The 25,525-nt window shown below is 38.8% G+C and overlaps 1 protein-coding gene across 4 annotated transcripts; it reads right to left on the minus strand.

The window, feature by feature from the left end:
- Positions 1-1,783: 1,783 nt before the first annotated feature.
- On the minus strand, positions 1,784-16,358 carry LOC308395734 (centrosomal protein of 95 kDa-like). 4 transcript variants are annotated; one of them, XM_080880719.1, is made up of 21 exons: positions 16,166-16,358; positions 15,304-15,432; positions 14,486-14,593; positions 14,158-14,268; positions 13,595-13,715; positions 12,824-12,942; positions 12,396-12,601; positions 11,557-11,617; positions 11,372-11,439; positions 10,983-11,200; positions 10,711-10,840; positions 10,481-10,598; positions 9,180-9,385; positions 8,837-8,932; positions 7,857-8,007; positions 5,728-5,897; positions 5,557-5,631; positions 5,120-5,272; positions 4,391-4,537; positions 4,232-4,303; positions 1,784-3,549 (listed from the first exon to the last, which is right to left on the minus strand). In XM_080880719.1, exons 1-21 carry the CDS (start codon positions 16,188-16,190, stop codon positions 3,373-3,375), a joined length of 2,661 nt encoding a protein of 886 aa, XP_080736845.1. In that variant the 5' UTR covers positions 16,191-16,358; the 3' UTR covers positions 1,784-3,372. The 4 variants fall into 4 exon arrangements, with proteins under 4 accessions (XP_080736845.1, XP_080736843.1, XP_080736846.1 ...); XM_080880717.1 differs by having other exon boundaries at positions 11,357-11,439; XM_080880720.1 differs by having other exon boundaries at positions 10,711-10,837; positions 16,166-16,357.
- Between the last annotated feature and the right edge of the window lie 9,167 nt (positions 16,359-25,525).

The raw sequence follows: 25,525 nt of genomic DNA on the forward strand, positions 1-25,525 counted from the left end.
CACTAAAGCCTCATCAGAGCAGAGCGGGGTTGTCTCACAAAGAGTGGAACAAAAGGCAAAAACAAATAAGAATTTTGAATGTACTTTAAGAATCCCGGAGAATTATTACTGATTATCCTGAAGGCTGTGTTGAAGAATAAAGGTGATCGTACCAAATATTGACTTTCGAGCTCATTAGAATAGCACAAACTATTTTTGCTGCAAATATTTTCTGCTTTCAAAAAAAAAAAAAAAAAAAAAAGAATCGGAATACTTTCTTTATCCCTGAGGAAATTACGTAAATAAAAGAAATGAGGGGTTGCACAGTTAACCACTGATCCGATCAATGCTCTAGAGGTGGGGTAGGCTTACCGTCAGCTGGCATTAACCGTTTGGATTCGGGTACCTTGAACCAAAAAACATAAACACTACCGAACATTTCCGCATACTGGGCTAGGAAAGGTTTTAGCCAATCAGGTGCCTATTTCAGAGGGACTGATTTCCTGTTGGCTGTTCAGCAGACGCAGATGGAAATAAATGGATTACACGGCGGTACTTCCCTGTTTCATATTGTGGCGGGCCAGGCCTGTTTGGGTTTTTTGACGACTACGTTCTGTTCCAGGCGGCAGCGTTACGGTTGCCATGGTTACAGGGTGACGCTCTGTTTCCTCGGTGAGGAGTTGTTGTTGTCGTTGTCGTCGTTAGCTAATAGGCAGAATGCTACAGGTATAGCTCTAAAGAATGTAGCATCATAGGCAGTGTAGTCCGTGCTGCAGGGAGAGTGGACTGTGTGGAGATACAGAAATTCTTTTATTGCTGCCATATAATCTGCATCATTATAATTGCATTAATAACATTCTTTACAGCAGGGGTGTCAAACTCAAATACACAGTGGGTCAAAATTCAAAACTGGAACAAAGTCGCGGGCTAACATCAATATTTATTGTAAAAAAAATCTTCCTCCAGATTTAAGAATGAATCGCTTCTTATGGACTCAAACAAGTTTTGCTGAAAAACTGAATATGGAACAAGCAAAGCTTAATACTAAAAAATAGATATATTAGCTGTATGATACCAGTAGGCCAGCTCTAATAATAATTTGGTATGGCTTCGCGGGCCAGAGTTTGACACCTATGCTTTACAGCATTATTTCATCTAATAATATTTCTCACAGTATTGATACTGCATTACAGTTGTTTATTGAAGATGTCCATTTGAGGATCCTTCCATTATGTTAACTTTTATTACAAGTACGGTTGGAAGTATTTTATACACATTGCATATCTGTGCTCATTTTGAGTTGATGTTCGGTTCATTAAGGGTTTTAAGCTTCACTGGCGTGACTGTCCAGGTGATACATGCTGAGGGAAACTAGAACATAGAAGGATAACTGCAATGCATGCTTACAGTACATATAATACATATAATCTAGGAATAGGCCTGAGCAGAGGCCCAAATGTTTCCAGCTTCTTGTTGCAAACCTGTTGCATTTTATTCTACTTGGCAACAGATGACTGGAGGCGATAACCAGCACTCAGATATTCTGAGGGCTTAAGATTATTACCTTGTATGGAAGGTGTTATCAAAATGAGAAGTTCTATGTCTGTTTATAGCTATTAAAGATGTACGATTAACTGTGAATTTAATGGGGGGGGGGCGTGTACCCCACTGCTTTATAAGTATCCACAAATCCAAAATCTGGCAATGGCTACAAGCAGTGTGCATTAGTAGCAAGTTTCCCTGTCAAAGGTGATTTTAGTTTGACTGCTGCCTGGTTACCCATCAGTGGCAATGCCTTTTTAAAAAAAAAAAAAAAAAAACCTTTTCAAGTTAACCCAGACTAGTTTGCATAATGACTGGAAATCATTATGCAAACTAAGGGCAGACAGGAAGGAGATAATATATCCAAAGGCCTCTAGATTTCCCAGTTTTCCTCTGCATGCCATGGTAAATGGACTGGTAGTTTAATGGCACTTGCCCACTCCCACAGAGCACTCAGAGATTTTAAATGCTTTTGCTGATCAATCTCACAAACGTTGATGGAGCCTAGTACACCTGACAGTTAATGTGCCAACACCCCTAACCGAATTACACGGGTGGATGAGTTATTTAAAAACACACCACCTCACTCAGAGTTGTTATGAAGGGGGAAACTACCCAGAGATCAAACAATTAACCTCAGCACGTATCAATAAAGTCAGAGTTTGGAAACTATTTTCGTGGTCGTAGTTTTCCAAGAATAGCTACATAGGCAGAGACCACCCCCACTAACTTCTGTTGCACATCCAGTCATGTAACAGGCCTGAAACACGACAAACCATTCATTTTAGAAAAGATCATCAAGGGTTACTCCTGGTAGGCTTTCAAGAGGTTAATGCTCTAATGCCGTCCATCTTAACATGGGGATTGAAGTCTAGAGGTTGCCCCTGGATGACTTGAACTGCTGACTTTCAAATTAATATATGACCTAGTCTACGTCCTGAGCCACAGTCTCCTCTTCACTTTAACCAAAAAAATAAATAAATAAATCTTACCTCAGGTTTAAAACAGCAACTTTCATCCTTCACAGTATGTTTATGATCATTCAGTTGACTGTATTAGGCATCTATGTATCATTCAAGTCACACTCACACATTTAATAGGTGCTGACAGTCGTTGTGTGTGTGCTCATAGAAACGATACAGTGTCAGTAGACTGTGTTTTTAATGGAGGAAACCTTTGTGCATCAGTCCAAAGCTTTCAAGTTCAGCTGAGGTTAAAAACAAAAAAAAAAACAATCACAATTGAGCTGAGGAAATTAAAGGATCATTAAAGACTGATTATCGCTACCCCCGGTGATGAGAAAGCAAACCAGGTTAATTAAAATCCAAACATTAAAGTTAAAAAATAAATAATCCACTGGCATGGTTAAAATATTAAGGAAGATGTTGCACATAAAAGGAAAAATGTTAAGAGTCGTCAGTCTGTGACGTTCATACTTAACTTTGCATCTGTGGTCCTTATTTGGCAAGAGGAAGAACATTGCTAGGTTTTTTGCTACATTAACAACACAAAGACTGCACAGTGAAGGAGTTAAAACATTCTTAGTTATCAAGTACCAAAAACCCACCCAGAAAGAGTCCAAGGTGTCTTTTTAAGATCAGCAGCTGAGGTGAGAGAGGAAGAGCTAGCCAAACTAGCCAATAGCTACATTTAGTCAGAGTGTGTTCAGTTCATCAGTAATCAATAATCAGCACATGAACAAGTTCTTACAAAGAGAAAATCCTTTTCCTGTGCAAAGCTCTGAAGGAGGACGCCTTAGTAGATCGTACTGTTCATCGAGTTCTCGTACCGTTGGCTGTGAATGGCAGAAAGTCCTTTGATTCAAACCAGTCAGACCCGAGTCTTCCTTGGTCAGTGCAGATAGCTAGTGTTGTACTGGAAGGAGGCCATCCGAACCCGATTACGCAGCCTCTGGATCTCCAGCTCCTGGAAGTAGTCGTCCTCGTTGTTCTGGATTATGATTCTTTGCAATTCGCCGATTTCACGCTCCATCCTGGAACGCAGCTCTCGCTTCATCTTCAGCAGTGCCTGCGGGGAAAAAAAGAAAGAAAATAAACTGTAAATCTTTAAATTATTTAAATGATTGATCATTTGTGTTTTCTGGCATATAAACTGTGTATGTTGTTTGTCCTGCGGTTTCCATGACTACAGTGCAACAGCAAAGAACTGTGGTTTATGAGGATCTCTAAGAGTGGACTGAGAAAATTCAGTGTAATATATTTAGTTTTGATATGCTGCATACCATGCACAGGAAAATCTGTGGATTCACATGAAATCACATAAAAACTCTATACACAGTTTATACAATTCCCTCTTGGATGTCCTACAGCTGGGACCCAGTTCTGGCTTCATCCTGAAAAACTTCTACCAAAAATAATTTCAAATCGCTGCATTTCCTTTTATACAAATGCTTTTTATGGTTGTGAGAAACTGGGTGTGCAAAAAAAAAAAAAATGTACAGTTGATGCTGCTGCCTGGTTTTGACAACTATTTGTTTGGATTTCTGGACAATTGCTGCGGTACTGCATTCTCTACCTGCAGAGCATGCAGGTGAGTTTAAAGGGTGCCCTCTGCTGGACCGTATAGCAAATTACATTGATTTCTTTAATGCGTTTTGACGGGATCAGGTGCAATTTGAACATTGAATTTTCCTACTTTCTAACAAATATTTAAATTAACAATAAGCAGCAGTAACAAGTATATAAATTACCTTTTCTTGAGCTTTTTTCCGAACCTGGATGTCCTGCCGCTCTTGTGCAAGTTTTTCAGCTAGCAGTGAAAACTGAAAGAGAGACAGCACATCACTGACTTCACCTGGAACGGGTGTGTCATCGCCTTTATTTTGAAATGGCAGAAAGCTGCATCTTACCTGATCTTTATAATAGTTCTCCATGGACTTGATCTGATCCTCGTGTCGTCTCTGCTGTTCCAGTCGCTGCTCTCTGGCATAAGCTCTCTGCTCTCTCAACCGATTCTTCTGTATCTCCAAACCCTCGTCGAATAGCTGCCGAAACATCTGCAAACACACACAGACACACTTTAGTCATCACTCAAATTAGCCCAAACTTTACTGAAGTCTACTTGATAAATAATAAATAATCTACAGCAGTCCAGTAACTATAAATATCTGTTGTAAACCTTTTTTCATTTTCATATTTATCTATTTACAGGGAGCTGCTGAAAATGGGAAAATAAGCTGGTGGCTCAAATTTCCTGTACTGCTCCTTTCAAACACCCACACCAGTATTTGATGTTAAGAATTTTTCAGGGCACGTTTCAAACTTTATTGCTTAGAGTCAGAAACAGTCTGGACTCAGGGGACATGGATGAGGGTACAATGGTAGGTACGATATTAAGTCCACTGTAGAAAGTAGAAGCCGTCAAATAAATCCAGCATTTACTGTTTCAGCTTGTTAACTGAGATCAGTGGATACATTTCTACCTTTACAGCAATAAAATGTCTTTATGCTGTCACACGGTGAGTTTGTTAATATCACATCAGGCACCAGCATGCACATTTTTAAAACAAAGAGGAACATCATGATTATGAGTAAATAATTACTTGTCTTTAGTCCTAAACTGTCCCTTCAGTACCCACCCTCTCCTCCTTGGTGCGAGCCCTCATGAGGCGGGCTCGGTGCTGAACATGATAGTCGTTGTGGTACTTCTTGGCTCGAGCTATCTGCTGTCTCTGGTCCCTCAGCCTGTTCTGCGTCGACTTCTGCTGCTGGATTCGCTCTTTGAAGTCTCTCTAAATGATCGAAAGGTCAGTTAGAGAAATGCTGTCCAGCACAGGCAGGTAGAGCATGTGTCCTGCACTTTTTTTTTGCACAGCAACAGGACGCCATTGCAGAGCCAGCTTGACTTTGGTGTCTTTTATGTTGAAAGGTTTGAGAAATGATTTTTACTCAGTGTTGCCAGGTTTTTGGCACCTGCACCAGACGATGTTTGGTCGAAATGTGTAGGATCAGGTTTAGTTTTGAAAAAGGGACAGCAGTGGACTGCAGTGTAACTGTCTGATATGTTAAAGCTCACCAGGCGCCTGCTGTGGTCCTGTCCTTTATGAACGAGCTCAGCCAGCAGATCGTGTTTCCTCTGAGCTTCCTCCAACTGGAAGTTTAATTACATATTTATTAATGAGGCCATTCATCAGATGATCTAGTACAGGTCAAAAATGCACCAGACATGTAATGACCACTGTCCTACCTCTCTGGAGAGTTTGCTGCGATGCCGACTGTGATTGGACGACATTACGTGGAGTCTGTCCACCTGCTGCATTTGCTGCTCCCACATTCGACCCAGGGCGTGAGGTGAGATGTGAAGGTGAGGCAACTCATTCCGGAGCACCGGGAGCAGCTCATTCTCCATTATTCTCACTGTAGAGACACATGAAGCACAGAGAAGAACATTTATTTATTGTTTGTGACAAACTAACAACTAACGTACTTCAGTGCAATCCTCCATTCAACATATCCGTCTCTTTTATTAGACTCCACGGATGGCATTTACTACAATAAGAATAAAAGTTATACCCATTCCAAAGCAGATTAACCAGAAACGTGTCTAATTGGATTAAGTCTTTTTCTGTTTACAACTCAAACAGGGAAGCCAACATCAAACCTGGTGTGTGTGCCTTTTTATGTGGGGCTTTACAAGAATGTCATTACTTGTCCTATATTCATCTTTTCTTCAGATTCTAAAGTTAGACACAGTGAGTAGCTCTTCAGAGGGACATCATCAGGTTTACATGTCAACATTATGTGCCTACACGCCCAAGGGGTGGAAACTTCAGCCATCACAAAGTCACAAGATACTCAACATTTATGTCTGGAAAAACTACCACAAATTACAGGAAATGCAGCTGATGATTCTCTCTTTTTGAATCTCAGATAGAAACCTGTGGCTCAAAAAGAGATACTAGTTGAACCATCCCCAAGGAACCCAGTAAGGAAACTAGATTAAACAAAAACTCAAAACCACAGTTTTAAAGGTTAAACTAAGAATACAAGAATGCAGAACAACTCTCACACAAAATTAAACTAACTCTCTGTTTAGAAGTGGTGCAAGTTATGTAAATGTTATTTATCAGCGAATTGAAATCTGGTATGAGTGTGCACTCATTATCCGAGGATCACAGGATATAGGATATTTCCTAAAGCATTGTTTTCCTTGACCTCATTACTTTTTCTAGCAAAGTCGGGGGGAGTGTTAAAGAAAGACAGACAATAACAGAGGTTCACTTCCACACAACAAAAGCAAATACAGAAAGAATAGTTGCAATGTTTGAGTGTAACAATAATACATTATGACCCGGTCTGTCTTAAAGTATGTGTTTTCGGTTGGTACTGTTGCCATGGCGACAAGGAAGTAAGGGACCAACCGTCAGGTCAGTTCAGATGCACACGGGCGTTGGTGAATAATCTACTTCCATCTAATTTGGATTCTCTGTGCATCGCTATGAATGATTTACACAGCCAAACCTGTGTAATAGTCATGCATAACATGTGATATTTGTAGTGTGGAAGATACAGAGGCGTTGTAATATCTGTGTCAATTTATTGGTAAATGTCCACAAATGTTTCAGGCTAGTCTCTTCATCTTCATTCTTAGCATCAAGAAGCAACCCACTGACAAACGGAAACAACAAACACACAAACGAGAACACTCACCAAAAGAGAATCATTGCTTCAGCATGCCCAAATCTTCTGAATTTAGACCCATCACCAAAACACTTTTTCCTTCGCCATTTTTAAAAAATATCTGTTTCTTCTCAATCTAAAATCAATTTGCCAAACGTTCCATATCTTCAACCATTTAAAGGCTATGAAGTTATAAAGCCATTATAAAGACATTAGCATCCTGACATTAGTTTAAAGACCTTCAAGTAAATCTGCCAGAGAATTAAGTAAGCAGTGATCACATTCAGCAACTCTTTCTAAGCTTTGCTTTACATCATTCAACTATACTCAAGTACTCTGAACTCCATCCTCCACTCCACCCTCTCCTGTATTTCACCATCTGTAGATGATCAGTCCTTTTGTTTCTCAGCTCTTTTTTCTGATGCATTTCAGAAAAGCTCCACATTACACAGTAGATGAGGAGTCCATTCAGCTGATGAAGACTTGCCTAATGTCCAACAGAAAGTGCTGCAGCAGCAAACTCACTTGGTGTCCTTACCTCTGAATCTACCAGAAGTGCTATTTCTGTGATTATCAGAGGGCCAGCCAGCCCGAAATACAAACATTCATAAAACCTAAACACTGGTTAATGCTAAAGCTGAGTGATCACAGCCAAACAGAACAGTTTCCAAACCCTCAGCCTCACCCACAACTTACTTGATGGAGCTTTCCTGGGAGCCTCCAGTCGTCTCTGCCCTGGAGTGGTTTGTGCAGTACGCTGTGATTTATGCTGAGCTTTCACTTTAGCTGGTGAGGGTCTGGGGTCTGGCGAAACATCCTTTAGTATGGCCTCTCTGTATTCTCGCTCCTGCACACACACAGTCCTAGTTTAGTAAACTAGAACAAACGACTCTACGCTCACAACTAAACAGAAGGATTCACAGAGATTAATATAACTGCTTCTTTAACATTTTGACATATTGCTTTAAAAGAGCGGTCTCCAACCTTTTTTGCGCCATGGACCGGTTTATGCCCGACAATATTTTCACGGACCGGCCTTTAAGGTGTCGCGGATAAATACAACAAAATAAAACTAGTACCGGTACCGAAAAAAAAGAAGATTTATTCATAACACACGTGAAAAGACCCAGGAAAACCGAGTTAACGATAAAAACGATAACAAAATAACGCTGAAAACCGATAAAAACCCTGAAAACCATACATTTCACACACGAGCCTCAACTCTCGTGGCCCGGTACCAAACGACTCACGGACCAGTACCAGTCCAAGGCCCGGGGGTTGGGGACCGCTGCTTTAAAAGGGAAATCTTGTTGTTTATGTTTATAAAAGTCTTAAGTAAAATACGCCTAAAATTAAGGGGAGTTTTTATTTTTCTAGTAATTTTTTTTCATTTACTTATTTGGAAATTTTCTTTGAATGCATCCCAAAACATTTACTGTACCATAGTTCACTGATTTTTGTTTAAATAGATTCAACTTTGTATTCTCAGTGAACCAATATGCTTTCCCTCCGCAGACATTAGAGATTTTTTTTTCTACTTATGTTATCTCAAAGGTCTACCTATTTTTTAGAATATACCATCTTTTTTTTCTTCTTTTTTTTTTGGACCCAGGGTAGGTTTTACTTTTTTAATAATTAAATAATCTTTAACAGAAAACCGTAGATTTATAACTTACAGCTTCCTGAGCTTTGATGCGAGCCTTATCTAACTCTTTACGTTCTTTTTCTTCATATCTTTTTAGCTCTTCCTCGTACGCTTCGTTCTCCAGATACTGAAAAAGAGAAATAATCATTTTATTTTCAAAGCATATGAAAGTAATCAAGCAACTTCACCATATTGCTCACATTTGCGTATGGCATCTTTAAATTTGCACAGTATATTTGCCAAATATGACATTTTTTTTCAGTTGCAAAAACGTTCATGACTAAATTTGATCATTATTGTCCTTTAACTACTCTTAAAAGTCAGTTTAGCATCTAATTGATTATCTTGTAATATTTAGTGCACTAGTACTGTACCTTGTCATGTTTTCTGTGAGATGGTCTGTGGTGTAGCTCTCCTCGCCTTGATCGATCAGACGCTGTGAGTTTGGACTGTCTCCCATCATCCAAGCTAAGAGCCTCTGCCATCACATCCTCCAGCTGTCCCTGCAGGGAACGACGGACTCGTGGAGGGGAAGGGGATAAGGAGCGTGCTCGGTGGGTAGACTCAAAATCAGGTGCTCCTGAAACAGTTAAATGTGTATTTCACCAATTTCATTAATTTGCATGAGATCCAGAATGGTTAAGATTAGGGATGGGTATCGTTTAGGTTTTATCCGATACCGGTGCCAAAGAATGGAGAACACAAACTTTGTCCAAAAACCTCTCATGTTCAGCTGTTTTTTTTTGTAAAAAGATAACAATGTTAGCCTTTTCTGCAGCTATGGGGCATATATGGCATCACTCTTGGCTGGAAGCAGTGCTTAAACAATGGAAAAAACACAAACTTTGTCCAAAAACCTCTCATGTTTAACTGTTTTCCACTTCTTCTTTGGTCATTTTAGCCTTTTTGGCCAGGGTGAAGAGAGTATCTGCCATCAAACAAGAAGACAGCCGCATGTAACTACGACAGTGTTTGCTAGTTCACCTTATGCATTAATGTAATAACGTCGTTAGCCTACTCAACGTAAATCACACAAGAACAACATTAAGCTACTCACGCAGAGTAGAACGGCTGCTGCTGCCATCAAATACGGCGCATTTCTCGGCTTTTAAAAAAACGCTATGCATCGCCAGGTGTTTCATGAGATTCGAGGTGTTACCTCCTTTGACAGTATCACAGTATCAGCTTAAAGCACTTGTTGCTGCTGAGTTTGCATATTTTGCTGTGAAGTACAGCCAGACTTTTAACCGCTTCGCCTTGGACATTTTTAATCTGTAGCTCTGCGCTAACAGAATGTACGTACCTGGCCCCGCCTACTATCCTCGGAAACGTAAAACGATTGGCTAAAAGTGTATCACAGCTCAGGAAAAAAAAGCACCGAAATAAAGCACCGAAATGTGCGCTGCTTTTCGGTCTGGTTACTACCGTTTATGTCAGAACCGGTGCCATCATGGCACCGGACACCGGTACCCATCCCTAGTTAAGATAGTATTTTCTAAGAACAATATAAAGACCTACAACAAGATTTTTAAAATCAACTGGAAATCCTTTTTTCACCAACCAGGCAATGTGATGTGGTAAAAATTAATAATAAAAGTTGTGGCATTTGTTAGTAGTTTACTGTCAAAATTGAAAAGAACAACAACAAAGTTTGTGCTCAAAAATGTGTGCACACCTGTGTCCTGTCTTGAAGTCCTGCGACGCTCCATGATGCTGTCGCTGTGGTGCGACTGCTTGTCCTCCTCTCTGACCTCGGTGGACTCTCCAGTTTCCCCCAGAACTCGTTTAAGCATCTACATTAATTACACAAGACTTAAAATATCGTAACCAGTACTCACTCGAGAACAGTGACACAACTGAGTTGTGAACTCGCTGATCACTTCAGTCAACTAAATGCAAACATACCTGATCGAGTTCTTCTAGTCGATGGGAGAGGTTTTCAGATATCTCATGCAACTCTTGTTCTGCCTGCTTGTTCCTTTTTCGATTATAAGACAGAGGCTCTTCAAAATCCTCTTGTGCTGTCCTGCTACTGCTTGGCCAGGGCAATAATATATAGCATAAAGAAGATAGTTAGGAAATCAAAAGCATAACATTCACCACACTGCCTCCACATAACAATCTGAATCTGTGATAGATTCTGTTTTTTCCCCATAGCTTTCTTCTATTCGGTTTACCTCTCAGGGTGAGTTACAAAGTCTTCCTTGAGAGCAGTTCTTTCTCTACAGTGTATCCTTCTGTCCTTTAATCTTCGTGTGCAACTCAAATTCTCCTCATCTTCCTCTTCAGTGTCTGGTGGAGAAGGGGTGGCAGGTGTCGTTCCATCTTGCAGGGTGAGGAAAAGCACATCTGGTTGTGTTCGGAATAAAACCCTCCTGGGACCTCCGTTAGTCGGCTAAGAATAGAAAGAAGAAAAGCGTCAATTTGACTTAAACTGTGTATCTGAGTATTACTGTACATGCTAATTAACCACCACATCTAGCACACAAGTTTACAATTTACCATTAGATGGTATATTAAAACTGTAAAATTGGTACAAGTGAAGTCTTACTGCTTGCACTCTCACCTCCAGCGTCTCTCCCTCCACTTCTGTCTCAACTCTCTGCTGGCTGGTTGAAGATTTCTCACTTACAGCTGAAAATTAAACAAAACTATGTGATGCTTCACTTAATCTCCAATCATGTTTTCATCACTTTCATCACAATTCACTTGAAATTGTGTCCTTATCGACTGTGGTGTGCTTTGACTCACCAGGGGACTGGCAGTGGGTAGGAGACTGTAGTCCATTAGTTTCAGCCACTAGTTTTGAAGTCTGTGAAAAGAGGAGTGAAAAAATAAGGAGAAAGCATAAAGAGTTTTAGGCAAAACTGAGCAGAAGTCATTCACATTCATTACAAAGACTTAGATTTAGCACTAAACATAATCTGCAGCACTCAAAACTCAACTCTACGAAATAATCAGAAACCTAAGAAGGCTTTTTAGAATCTAATATAAGGGCTGATAATCAAAGTACAAAAAAAACTACTCAGAAGAAAGATAAGGGAAAATTAACTTGGTGCTTGTTTCTGTGTACTTTGTGCTGTAGAAGGTCAGACTCACGTCAGACCTGTTAGCATAGATAGTTTTACAGATCACAACAGTGTAAACATGGCACTTCCTGATTCCAGAGACTTCCTCATTAAGTGATGAACAGATGTAAACCGACTTGAAACATGCTGGAAAAATGCTAATCTTTTAGCAGATATTATCTTATAACCAAGTTCTGCTTGCAGACAACAGATACTCAAAACACAAATATATATAAAGGTTCAGCAAGTGAATGTTGAAGACATTCAGAAAATGTGAACGTCAAAATGAAGTGCATTACTGGAGTAACTTATGTTGTCAGAGAAGCCAAGTCAGCATAAGCTCATCCTTCCTTTATTTGAATTGGAGTCACCAAAGTGGGAAGTGTGTGTATGATAGGAAAAGTATAGAATATTAACACAACACACCAGTTGTAAAACTTTGCATGTCGTTTTAAACTGCAGTTCACAGCAGACAGAACACATAAAACACTTCAACCTTATCATACTGTATTTAAAGGATACCTCTGTAGTGATGAGGCTGACTTCCTCCTCTGTGTGCTGTTCTTTGACACCAGCAGCTGTGGGGAGTTGATCGGGTAAGTGAGGGCCTACAATGGGAGTGTGGGGAGTGTTGGACTGGTTTGGTGGCTGCAGTGCAATGGCTGAGTATATTGGTTCAGTCTGTGGAGCTTCATCATTGTCCACAGGACCAGAGGTGGTTGCTGCATCTGAGGTTGGGGGAGGGACAGCCAGTCCTTGGATTAAAAGGTAGCTCACCTGGACTTTTAATAAAGCATCAAACTGTCTATGTCTTCTTATACATTTCCAAAATATCAAACACAAAATTTTTTGAAGAAACTGTGGAAAATTATAATTTTTTGTTATATGTACAAAGAAATAAAGTATTATCCCCAAAACAATCACTGTCATTGAGGCAAAGCAAGCCTTACCTTCTTTTTTATCTATGAATGTGCGCGCAGACACGCCCAGCCCGATGAGCTCGCTGGCTGACCCCACCTCCTCACCATTCCAGGAGTGGATGGACTGTTTACTGGACTGGACGGCAGACCTGAATAATGAGAGCATTCAGACTGTATCAGATTAATTACCGACAAGTTTTTCAACTTTAACAAGCCACCTCTGTAATCTTCACAGCACGTGCGTATCTCTCTTTCTCAGATGATTAGAGTGGGCAACCCATAAGGACAAATTTCTACTAAATTCAACTGCAGCACAAGAAGTCTAGAAAAAAATTAAACTTAGACATTAAAATGCCAGTTAATTATATTTTTAAGATACAAGGCTTAGAAAAGATTACCAGTAATTATAACGGGTGTGTAGAATGACTCAGACACGTGCTGTATCAGTACTTTTGTTCATTTCTTATTATTCTTAAAAAAACATGAATATTAAGAGTTCTGAAGAGAATTAATAAAGCAGTGGTCCAAACAGCACCATAAAAAAACTCAAACATGTTTTGATGTCTTTCATCTATTATGACAGCCATTAACATTTTATTATTTACACTGCTGTTAAAAGGCTGCTGTGTCAACAGGGTGTAGAGCAGGATGTGCTCTAAAGCTGAATGATGGCGGTCTGAGTCATCAATATCAGACCTGTCTGTCAGTGGTGTTTTGGTTCATGGGAAGAAAACAAACAGTAATATTCTTCTACATTGTACTGAGACTTGTGTAAAGTCTATAAAACATGTCTGTGCTTACTCTGCACTCGATGACAAGGACGCCACCTCCAGCTTTGTCTCCTTCTGCTCTGTAGCATCACATCCAGGCGGATCATTGATGTCACCGTGTGCATCCTCACTGAGACTGCCATTCTGCTCCTCTGAAAAACATGAATTTTGCAAATGACAGAGGTAGAAACAGAAAAGGCACTAATTTAAAAGAGAGCAAAAGTAGTGATAACAACATGTTTCATGGAAATTTAAAGAGAAACAAACTCATACAGAGTCAGAAACCCCCCCTCACCAAATGTCAAAGTGCTAACCTCAAAGAGTCACAGTTATAAATGTCTGACAAACACTAAAAAAAAGACAGATTGTAATTTTACTACTTAACTACTCTACTCAAACAAAGAGAGGCAGGAGTGCAGCTTTTATGCCTCCTAACAAAAAGCATTTTATAATGTATAAAAACACTACAAAAGTCCTTTAGAAACACTAAGCTGTGCCACTATAGACATTTGAAATCATATAGTTTTAATTGCCTTTCAAAGTAAAAGCAAATGAGGAAAAGATGAGGGAAAAGCAACAATTTCATTTTCCTACCACTGTTCGGCGACCCGTCATTTATCTCCTCGTTCAGATATTCCAAGAGGCCATCAAAGATTTCCAAGAGGTTCTTAACCGACTCTTTATCCCCTCTGACAACATTTTCTCCTGAAAACAAACTCATACTCATTAAAGTCTTGTTTCTGCAACATCTGCCATGCAGTACAAATTGAATGACTTTCATGATGATCTCAACTTCATTTAAGTTAATGTTGCACAGATGTGAAACAGTGATTCATATTTGCGCTTCTCTGACATGCACATTCAAAATTTTAAACCTATATTATTAACTCCTTGTTTTTACAAATTATTTTTTTTCTCTTACCTGTAATATGTGAGAGGCTGATTTGAAGGTAATCCAAGGACAGAGAATCAATCACACATTGGACATTGTGGACATCTTCCTCTTGACTACATGGCACTGCAATATAATCTAAACATATAAAAAACAAACAAGCATCTGATTAACCAAATGCTCAATGAATTAATTAATGCATACATGCTGAACTTCCCCCTTCAACTTAACAATAAAGAAAACAGGGTCTTAGAAAGCAATCTTACAAAACTAATCTCCCAACTAAAGTCATAGTTGGACTGTGCAATAATTTTATTTTAATTTGAATTACAACTTTTGCTTCCACATATAATGAAAGTTAAACAATTATTGTTCTGGATTATATGTTTTGCAATAATTCACTCATTTCCCTTTTAGCACATCTTGTCTTTTACTTTTGTCCTTCCATGAAAGTTCAGTTAACTCCCTGTAGCAAGTGCAGTCCAGTTTTTTTATTTGTTTGAATTGGTTTGTTTTTAAATTTTTATTTATCCAGGTTTTTCTCAAATACTGTGAGTACTTTTGTTAAACGATTGTAATGTCAGTATTGTTTAAAAGATTGTAAATTTGATTAATGCCATAGTACTGTTAACTCTGGAACTGGAATTTCTCTTAAGACTGTAGCCCCCTTACTTGATTACATGATTACCTGCAACAGTAATGCCCCCCATGCTCCGCCATCTATAGACATTAGACATGTCAAAATCTCAAGATACTGAGTTACAAAGGTATGAACAGAGACATTTTTACACTTTTGCTTAAAAAAAATGTAAAAGTGGACATCTGCCAGATCTGTAACTTCTTCTTACCTGGAACTTTCTCCCCCAGGATGTTCTCATACAGGGCAATGAAAACATCTGCATTACAGTCCGTAAGTTTCTTCAGCCTCAGGTTTACGTGACATTTGCTGAGAAGATCATTTGCCACATCAACCCAATCTGTAGACAAAAAAAAGAGAAGTCACGTTCATTCATATAACAGCAACTCGAGAACTTATTTCTCTGACGTAATCATGGAGTATAAAAGAAATTACAAAAGCAGAGCCCTTGTCATCACTTCGAGTGGAAAACTCGCTTTAATTAAAAAAAATACATCGAGGTTATCGAGCATGAAGAGTTTAATTAACATTTGTACAACTCATTTCAATGACATTAAGTGGTTCTTCTATCACAACGCCTTTTAAGTTTGCCTCAATCACGACCGCCCCCGGCAAACTTAAGTCTGAGAGCGGGGCGGGGGTAGTCTTTACCTACTATCTACGCTAGCCGCCGGCTAAAACTGTTGATTTGATGGGAACAAATTAAGTTTTAAATAAATAACATCAGTAGTCGTGTTTTGTCCTGAAATCAAAAAACTATCTAAATTTGTCTGCCATCTGTTTCGTTATATTTTATGTTTTTTACGCAACTTCACCGGCTAAGACAACTCAAAAGTAGCTAGCTAAGACTGCTAATGTTTGCTAACACGAACGTGAACATTTTAAGAAAACAACATAAGCAGAGCCCACGTTTTCATCTCTGGTTCTCTCTATAATATATGGATAAATCGCTTATATCAGCCAGGCTTACTAACAAGTGAGGAGTCGCAACTTTAACCGTGTGCTAACGTTAGCTCTAAGTCAGCGTTACGTGTCATTAGCTTTCCCCGGAGTTGGAGGGTCTTCTGCCTTACCTCTCTCTCCCTCCTGGGTTCCCATGAAACAGCTGTCTGCAGCAGGCAGATGGGGCTGACAAAAATCTACTAGCTGTAAAAGAGAGTCCTGTAAACGCCTGGACCGAGCGCTACAATCCGTTTTGTTGTGGTTTTCGGTAACTGGGAGAAGGAACCATCGTTTGAAAGTGAAAAGTCTTCTGATTGGACATTAGCTCGTTCTTTGTTTCCGGAAGTGCCTTTCGATTGGTACGTACCGCCCCCTACTGGTACCAATACTCCAACCTCCATAGACAATGACAACAACAGTACCACGAGGGGTAGGATTACAAGTAAGTACATCAGAAGGACTGAGGTGTCCTTCTGATATCGTTCTCGTCCTTCTGTAGTGGATATCTTGGACAAAAGATGCTGAACATATAGCAAGCAGAAAGGAGGAAAAGTGGAAGACCACTAAAAAAGTAAATAGTAATAGTAATAGTAAGCACTAACGCAAGTATCATTCACCCAATCACAAAGTAGTCACAATCGCACTCCTGCATTCATGTGGATATTACTTTGACACGTACCACCCACCAAAACATTGTTGCAGAAGAAACACACTCCCCACAGCATTGGCTGTTCCTTACGTCAGAGGGAGGATGAAGCTCTCTACACAACCTGCCCAGGAGAAACTCAAGTAACAGAGTGAACACTGAACTGCAATGCTGCTGCTCACATAACCTTAAAAATCTGTTGTCCCTGTCTAGTGTTATACACCACAGGATGCAGATATTGACACAGATAAACAGGTTAGAGCTGCTTAGACAGCACGAAGGCTTTAAATGTAGGGACTATGGCTGATAAAGAAACAGGTATGATGGAGATATGATGGAAGTAGTTATACTGTTGTGTTTAGGAAACCAGGTTGAAGGGAAGGAAAGGCAGGGGCATTGGAGGTGAATTCAAGCTGTCCTGCTGTGGTGTAGATAGGACTGGGCTATTTAAAGATTGTTTTGGAGGTGAAGAGAGAGTAAACAGGACAAAGGATATTGAATATGGAGCTACCAGGCAGAAGAAAAGAGGAAGAGAAGATTCATCAATATAGTGAAGGAGGACATGTAGAGAGGTGGTGTGACCGAAGAGGATACTGGGGATAGATAGCTGATCCTCTGTTGTGACCCATACAGGGAGCACAAGAAAGAAGAATTTAAAATGAACAACATAAGAAAACATTATTAAGAAAGAAATAAAGGTGAAGGATTAACTAAACAAAAGCATTGAATTAAAGCCCAACACTGAGCTTTGGCACAACTTTGTAAGATGAAATAATGGTGTCATGTTAGTGCCTTAACATAACACTTTACATTCTGCTTTAAATAACTAAAGACTGAACCACCAAAAGGTAAATACCGCACAGTTGAACTGAGCCTTGTGGGATGGGACACTGAAGAAGATAAAAAGAAAGAAGTTCTCACTTCTAATTTCATGTCAGTTACATTTCATTCGGATGTGAGAGGTGTACTGGGTGTGAAGTTTTTTCTTTTCTTTTTTTAAATCTTAAGAATAAACAGCAGATGTGTTGACTAAAGATCATTTAGGAACTTGCGCATGATATCTAAATAAGAACGCTACAGAGCTGTCATAGATATCGCTCCTTAATGCGTGCTTCATCAGGTTTTTATCATTGCAGCATCTGAACAGGAACAGGATGAGTATCATCTGTACATCTGTCCTGTTTTGAAAGTGTACATCTCACATGCAAAAATATGTTGCAATACTTCTCTTTTTCCGGTGTGAGTGATACATAGTTAATATGATCAATAGAGGCTTTTTAGCATGATTGTATCCATCTGGCTGTAACCAGATGGCCACCATTACAACAAGTCAGTTTGTGAAATTTTGTCCATCCTAGATATTCCAGGATTAACTGCTCTGATTAACTACTCCAGTTTGCATGTCAAAGTGTCCTTGAGCAAGATATGGAACATGCTTTCATGTGTGTTAAATAGAAACTGGTTCGACAGAAAAAGAGCTGTATGAATGTGTGTGTGTGTGAACAAAAAGCCTTGACTGCTCAAGTAGGATAGATACAAAGTTACAAAGTGGCTGCTGACGCGCATACTTTGTAAAAGTCACCAATGCTCTTGTATATGTTGTTATTCTTGGCTTTTTCTTTTGCATCAGAAATGAGAAACATTAATATAAGGAAGTTCACTTTAATGCACAGTTTTCCTTCACATACTCAAATTAAGTTAAGCTACATGCAGATAGAGAGAAAAATATGTTTCAATATCTTAATGCTCACAAATCAAGGATGTTTGTTTTTGTACAGAGACTTTTGTCTTGTTGTATTTACAGTAATATGATGTCAGGGCTTAGCGTTGTTATGTGAAAGATGGCTTAGTAGCATTTATAGCTTCTGTTATGGAACAGAAACAAAGAAGTGTTCTTTAATAGCCTACAACAGCATACCCTGATTAAACAAAATGTTAAAACCAGAAAACTGAGTTTATTCAAACAACAAAGTGAGAACTTCGGAACTTTAAATGTAATATAAAAGAAAATCTCATCTATTATATTGGTATTCTCTCAACATTTGAATTATTTTAAAAATTGCATCAGCTAGTGGAACTCTATGTATGTGTTAGTAAGTATACAATAATAACAGGAACTTAATGTTTAACAGCAATTTATAAATAGGGTTTCATCTACATGCTCTGCAGACTTCCCTTTAGAGGTCTCCCTAAGAAATTTAAAAGCAGATATAAAAGACTCACAAATTATCAATTCAAAGGATTTTCCACAACCTAGCAAGCCAGCAGTCGAGACAAACATGTTAACATCTGTATGTGATGGAACAATTTTCCTGCTACTGATCACTGTTCCACCTTTTTTTCACAGATCCAAAAGTTTTCATCTCTGCAGTTTGCGTCATTCCAGCAGTTTTCTTCGTCATTGGCTGCCATCACGCCACAGTCTTCGTCTCCAAGGCTGTTGGGCTCCCCGGTTCGCCAGTATCTGAAACTAAAGAAAGTTGCCTTTCAGCCAAGTTGCTGAAATGAAGATTTGCATTTCAGCAACTTATAAACAAAGGAGAAAGTCTTCAAATTAGCTCTGACTTTAAGTCCTACACACACGGTATCCTAACCCTAATCCTAATCCTAAAGCACATTGATGCATCTGCTGTTGTGATTTGGTGGTATATAAATAAAATTGAATAAAATTGAATAAAGTAATAAGCAGATAGTGATAAAAACAAAGTGTGTGCGTATTACAAAACCCAAGTTACACAAAATGAGATACCACTGCACATTAAGAGATATTTAGTCACAGATATCCACCCACTGAATAGTGAGTACTTATCCTATAGCTTACAGAGGTGTAAAAAAGTGTTTACCCCCTGCCTGGTTTCCTGTTTTGCATTTTTGTCCAACCTACATGTTACACCTGAGAAACAAAGTCACTGACAGCTATCTGTCTGGAAAGGTTTACAAAGGCTTTGAGACTCTTGCAAACCACAGTGAGAGTCATTATCCACAAACAGGGATGAAATTACTTTTTCACACAGGGCCGTGTAGGTTTGGCATTCTTCCCCCCTTAATAAACACCCTCATTTAGAAACTGTATTCTGTGTTTACTTGTGTTATCATTGTCTAAAATTTAAATTTGTTTGATGATCTAAAACATTTTAGTGTGACATCTTATATAGATCAAGGCGAGAGTAACCCAAACTTAAAGTTTTCATTAAGATAACTGTCACATCGATGTAATTCTATATGAAGCAATGCCCAAACATAACTCAGTTTAAAAACAAATATAAAAGAGATTATGTGGACAAAGCACACAGCTTTAGTGGCGTGTTAATGACGGGGTGTTTGGCAAATGTAAAAATGTTTTGGTTTTTGAACTTTAATTCTTTTATGTGAGTATTTTATATGAGTGTAGACTTCTATGCAGTTAAACGTGTATATTGTGGGATAATAAGCCAAACTGTGAATTCTGATTTGCAAATTATGGAATTTTAAATAAGGAGGTGGGAACAAATAAATGCAAACTTCTTCCTACTTCTTTTTGAGCATAAACATTGTGTGGATATTGAAATATTCATGACAACTTTACGTCTTCGTTTTTTATGTCTACAAAGTTTTTATGTGTTTTTTTTATAGTTGTTATTTTAGTTATATTTACATGTGAAACTAAAATATATTCTGTTCTGTTCTATTCTATTCTAATAGAAGAATATTTTGATATCATACCAATTTTGAACTATAATACATTTACTTCAAGTATATTTACACAACACACAGTGAGGATGAATAAAGTGCTGCTGCTGATGGATGGAGGATTTTATTATGAGTGATTACTACTGCTTTGTGGAGTTTTATTGAGATTAGGATTGATTTATAAATTATCAGTATTTATTATTAAAAATTAAAAATGTATGGACCTGCTGTTCAGCAAACTCCCGTCCACCCACTTCCACGTCCCCTCTTCCTCTGTGTCACTCAGTCCGATCCACGTGTTACGCCTGAACAGCCTTATGAAGTTCTTGTTCCCAGTAAAAGAATCAAGAAAATAAATCTTAGCAATCTTGCAGTTCTTAAAACTTTGTTTCAACTCTTGCAGATTTCAGAATTACAGTCTGTACCTGTTCCTCTGTGCTGCTGATAATCACCAGGTCTGCACCTCTTTGCAAACAGTCCTCTCTGCTGTCACTCCAGGACTTTTTAATATGAGAAATGTAATAAAAATCACCCCTGAAGTATACCCATCCTTGTTCTGTATTGAGATCTGTTCAAAATGTAAACATAAAAAGATAAAAGAAAACGGTTTCATCTACTTCACTAATGATAATACTATTAGTAAAATGGGCTAATATTTAAGATTTGACTCTTAATTTCCAGCATCATACTTACCGAAAATATTCAGCTTCCTCCTCAGTGACTCTTCTTCTTTAGTCTCATTTTTAGTGGCCTGGTCTGATGTGAAATAAAACATTATGTTAAAGGATGCATTTAGATATATTTAGTTTATTCAGTTATTCCACAGATGGATGGAGGCCAAGACAGTTTGTAGTGAAGAAATTATACAGTGATGTGATAGTATGTGTTAGAGGGCCACGTTTCTTTATTAAAGGAGTGGACAGACAGCTGTAAGTGTTTTGTAATTATTTTATAAATTATTCCAGTCTTATATAATAATATGAGGTTTTGGCCTCATTAAGTAAACTGCTGACAAAGTAATTAGACTGTGATGTTATAATAGAGTGCTGTAAAAATAAACTTGAATTAAGTGGAGTTAGTTGCAGTTTTTCCGATGGTAATGGTAATTATTTCTAACTTCTGTTCGTACACTATTCAAATGATGAATTTTACATTACAGATAAAATGTAAGTGAACTCACGAAGAGCCAGTCGCAGGGAAATGCTGAGAATAACTTGAAGAATAAACAGAAGTCCAAAGCTCAGAACAACTAGTCTGCAGAGTTTTCTTTCTGTGTGCAGAAATCAAATAGATAAACACAAAATCATCTTTATTAAACAGCAAAAAGACTCAAATGTCTAAAAAGTATTTTCATATTACTGCCAGCAGATGAAAAGAAACTCCACACAGTTGGTTGGATCTGTTTGTTTTTGAACAAAACCCTTCACCTGTTTCTGACACTGCCCACGATGGTGGACGATGGTGGAGCGCGTACTTACACCGAGCTGAAATGAAACAAATAAACAATCTTTAAGATACTTACTTCTTGCTGATGTATCAGGTACATTTTCATAGTCCATCTCAGGCTGTTCTTTATTTTATCAGGATAAAATTAAGGAATGTACTCATATAATGATATTTTGAACTCATCCACAAACTGATTTCTCTTTTTCCTGTTTCCCTTTTTTAACACTGAAAAAACAACCTCCTGTTCCTCAAAATACTGACCCTTTTGCTACATATTTGCCCCTGCTTACTTACCACCACAGAAACCAATGAACCCTCTGATTCAGTAACTATTAGATCTGCTTTTCGCAATAACATAAAGTAGTACATCTCTGTAGGACTTTATCAGTCTTTCACATCATTGTGGAGGATCTTTGGCCCACTTTTCTTTACACTGTGGCTTCAGTTCCTTAAGGTTTGTGGGCATTAATTTCAGCACAGCTCTGTAAAGTTTCTACCACAGCATTTTTTTCCGGTTGAGGTCTAGACCTTGAGTGGGGTGTTGCAACACCATAATTTTTCTTTTTCAGCAATTCTGTTGCAGATTTTCTGCTGAGCTCTGCATCCATGTCCTTTACATGACCCAGCTTTAGAATAGAATGCCTTTTATTGCCACTATACACATGTACAATAAGATACAGGGCATCTCATACTCAATGCAGACATGTGGGAAAAGGTGGGTGACTATTTACATATGAACAGTATTCAAAAATAAATAAATAAAATGTACAATTATACAAATTGGGGGGAAAAATAAATAAAGACATAACCTTATACATTTACAGTGTGGGACATTGCATGTAAATTAAGTATTGCACAGTGGTGATGGTAGATGTGTATTCTGTGTATAGAGGAAAGTCCTTGGATTGGGGGGTGAAACTGTGTTGTCAGTGCATGTGTGAGTTCAGGGTGGTTATGGCGTTTGGGAAGAAACTATTTTTGCATCTGTCCGTCTTTGTGCTGATGCACCTGTAGCTCTTCCCTGAGGGAAGCAGGTTGAACAGGTCAAAACCAGGGTGGGAACTGTCTTTGACAACATTTGCTGCTCTGCGGAGGCACCGGGAAGAATAAATGTCCATCAGGGAGGGGAGAGGGCAGCCGATGATCTTCTGTGCTGCCTTGAGTACTCTCTGAAACCTCACTCTATTCAGCTTAGTGCAGCTGCCGTACCATACTGTGATGCAGTATGTCAGCAGGCTCTCAATGGATGAGCAGTAGAAGATCAGCAGAAGTGCAGCTGCTGCTGGGCCTTGACCACCGCTGTTATGCTGTCTGTCCAGGAGATGTCAGTGGAGATAAGGACATGGAGAAACCGGAAGGTGTGGACCCTCTCCACACAGTCACCGTTGATGAATAGGGGGCTATGTCAGTGCTGTGCCTCTTGAAGTTGACAATGTTCTCTTTGGTTTTCTTGGTGTTCAGTGCCAGGTTGTTCTCTGAACACCATGCTGCCAACTTTAAGACTTCCTCTCTGTCTCCCTTTTTCTCTCCCCTTGACATGAGTTCGACTACCGAGGTGTCATCAGCAAACTTGATGATGAGGTTGTTGTTGTTGTGGGCCAAACTGCAGTCGTAGGTGTAGAGGCAATACAGGAGGGGGCTCAGCACACTGTCCTATGGGGAGCCGGTCCTCAGCCTGTGAGTGGAGACTATAGTCTATAGTCTATAAGGTGTACAGACCTGCATAGAGTTCATATTCATATATAAGATATGACATACACATACAAGCATCCAATCACACTTCCATACAAAGGTTGCTGAGTTCCACAATGATCCAGGATTATTAAAACAAAAGGAAAATGTTTAAACAACATAGCCACCTCTAAAAAATTTTTCGGCATATTTAATTTTTATAAACAAATTGCCAATAAATCTGATCAAATGGAATGACAATTTTGTGCTATACAATATAAAGTTCTTTATAAGAAAACTGAAATCCAGTCCTTTTCATGTGATATACAGTTTATTAGTAAAATGGCTGATTCAGAACGGCTTTGCCAAATTTATCTGAGGTTACAGTGCTAACCACAGCAAGAAGTTTACTTAATGAGTAACACATCAAAGTACTCTGCCTGCCACATTGTTGTCTTGGCAACAAAATATAGTTACAATTGTTATTATTTAGTAGGTAGTAGTACGCTAATACTGTCTTACAGAGAAATAAAGTTCAGTCGGATATTTGCTGACTGTTACTTTTACATAGTCAGAAGTTTTCTTTTTACACACTTGAGCAGTTTTCACTGTTGCAGTAATTTATTAATACACAGCAAAGTATCTGATTTGTCCTTCTTTGTAAAAGAAATTTCACAGTGCTGCTAACTCTTGTTGGTTGCTGTGAAGGGAGATGTTCACAAAAACAGGAAACATGTGGCAAAGCAACATATTTCCTGATATTAGTTGTGCATTAATAAAGGTTTAAGTCCATGTGTGTTTGAACTTGCATGCATAATGATAAGCCGTTTTCCCTGTGGCTTAAAATACTAGTGCGACAGCCAATTACAGATCCACAATCTTTTCACAGATCCATATGTTTTTTCCATTTGTTTTCATCTTTAACGGTCTTCATTTTTCCAAAGTCTTCATCTGGGCCATTGTAGCTGTTGAGCTCTCCATTGTGCCATCTGAAACTAAAGAATCAGCTTTGAACAAGAAATCAGAGATGCATATCAACAACTTGTGAACAAACAGGAACGAGGTCCTCAAATTAGCTGTAGCTTGAAGTTCAACCTGCATCAGTAAAACAGTAACCACTAAATAAATCAAATAACGATAAAATATTGAATAAATATGATATGATTAAATATGAATAATGATAATGATTAACTGTTTAAATCTTAGATATTGTCCGATACACTGAACTCAAGTCTCTGTATACCTGCAGATGCTGCAACATATCACGAAACATTCAATCACAGAATACAATTCACTGAAGGTTGAGTAATTACTTACTATGATAAAAACATATTTATTGATTTGTGAATGCATTTCAGCTACACTCATCTTTAAACTGTTTATACAACATGACCAACATTACTTATGCAAAATGCAACTACTTTGTGGAACAGTTTTATGACTGGTCATGATTGGTCAATATTGACACATTATTAGTGATTATAACTTTAAATTATAAAGAGAATTTATGAACCTTCTGTTCAGTAAAGTCCCGTTCACCCACTTCCAGGTCCCCTCTTCTTCTGAGTCAGTCAGTCTGATCCATGTGAACTCTCTGAATTGTTTAATGAAGTTCTCTCAGTGACAGGGGAAAAATATGAGAAAAGCACCACCAAGGCTAGAGACGGAGCAATACTGGAAGAACAAAGTAGCACAGAGGGAGGTTAGCCAACTGTCAGAGCTGCAGAAAGGTGGGACAAAGAAGGTGCCTGAGAAGTACAGCAAGCTGTCCATACCTGAGGCCTTGAAAACTGCCAAGCAATGGCTCACAGCCCTTGCCAGCCGCTTAAAGAGGTACACCAGAGAGATTGAAGGCAGGAGAATAATCCAGCTGTTCTCTACAGAATCAGCCAAGGTGTACTCTCAGTGGCAGGAGAACAACATGAGAACAGCACTACCAAGGCTGGAGATGGAGCAATACTGGAAGAGCATATGGGAGAAGGGCACAACCCATAATGGCAATGCTCAGTGGCTATTGGAGGGCTGAGGGCAGACCACAGCAACCTCTCTGAACAGGGTC

This window comes from Rhamphochromis sp. 'chilingali' (assembly GCF_963969265.1).
Source record: "Rhamphochromis sp. 'chilingali' genome assembly, chromosome: 4".
NCBI classification, from domain to species: Eukaryota; Metazoa; Chordata; class Actinopteri; order Cichliformes; family Cichlidae; genus Rhamphochromis; species Rhamphochromis sp. 'chilingali'.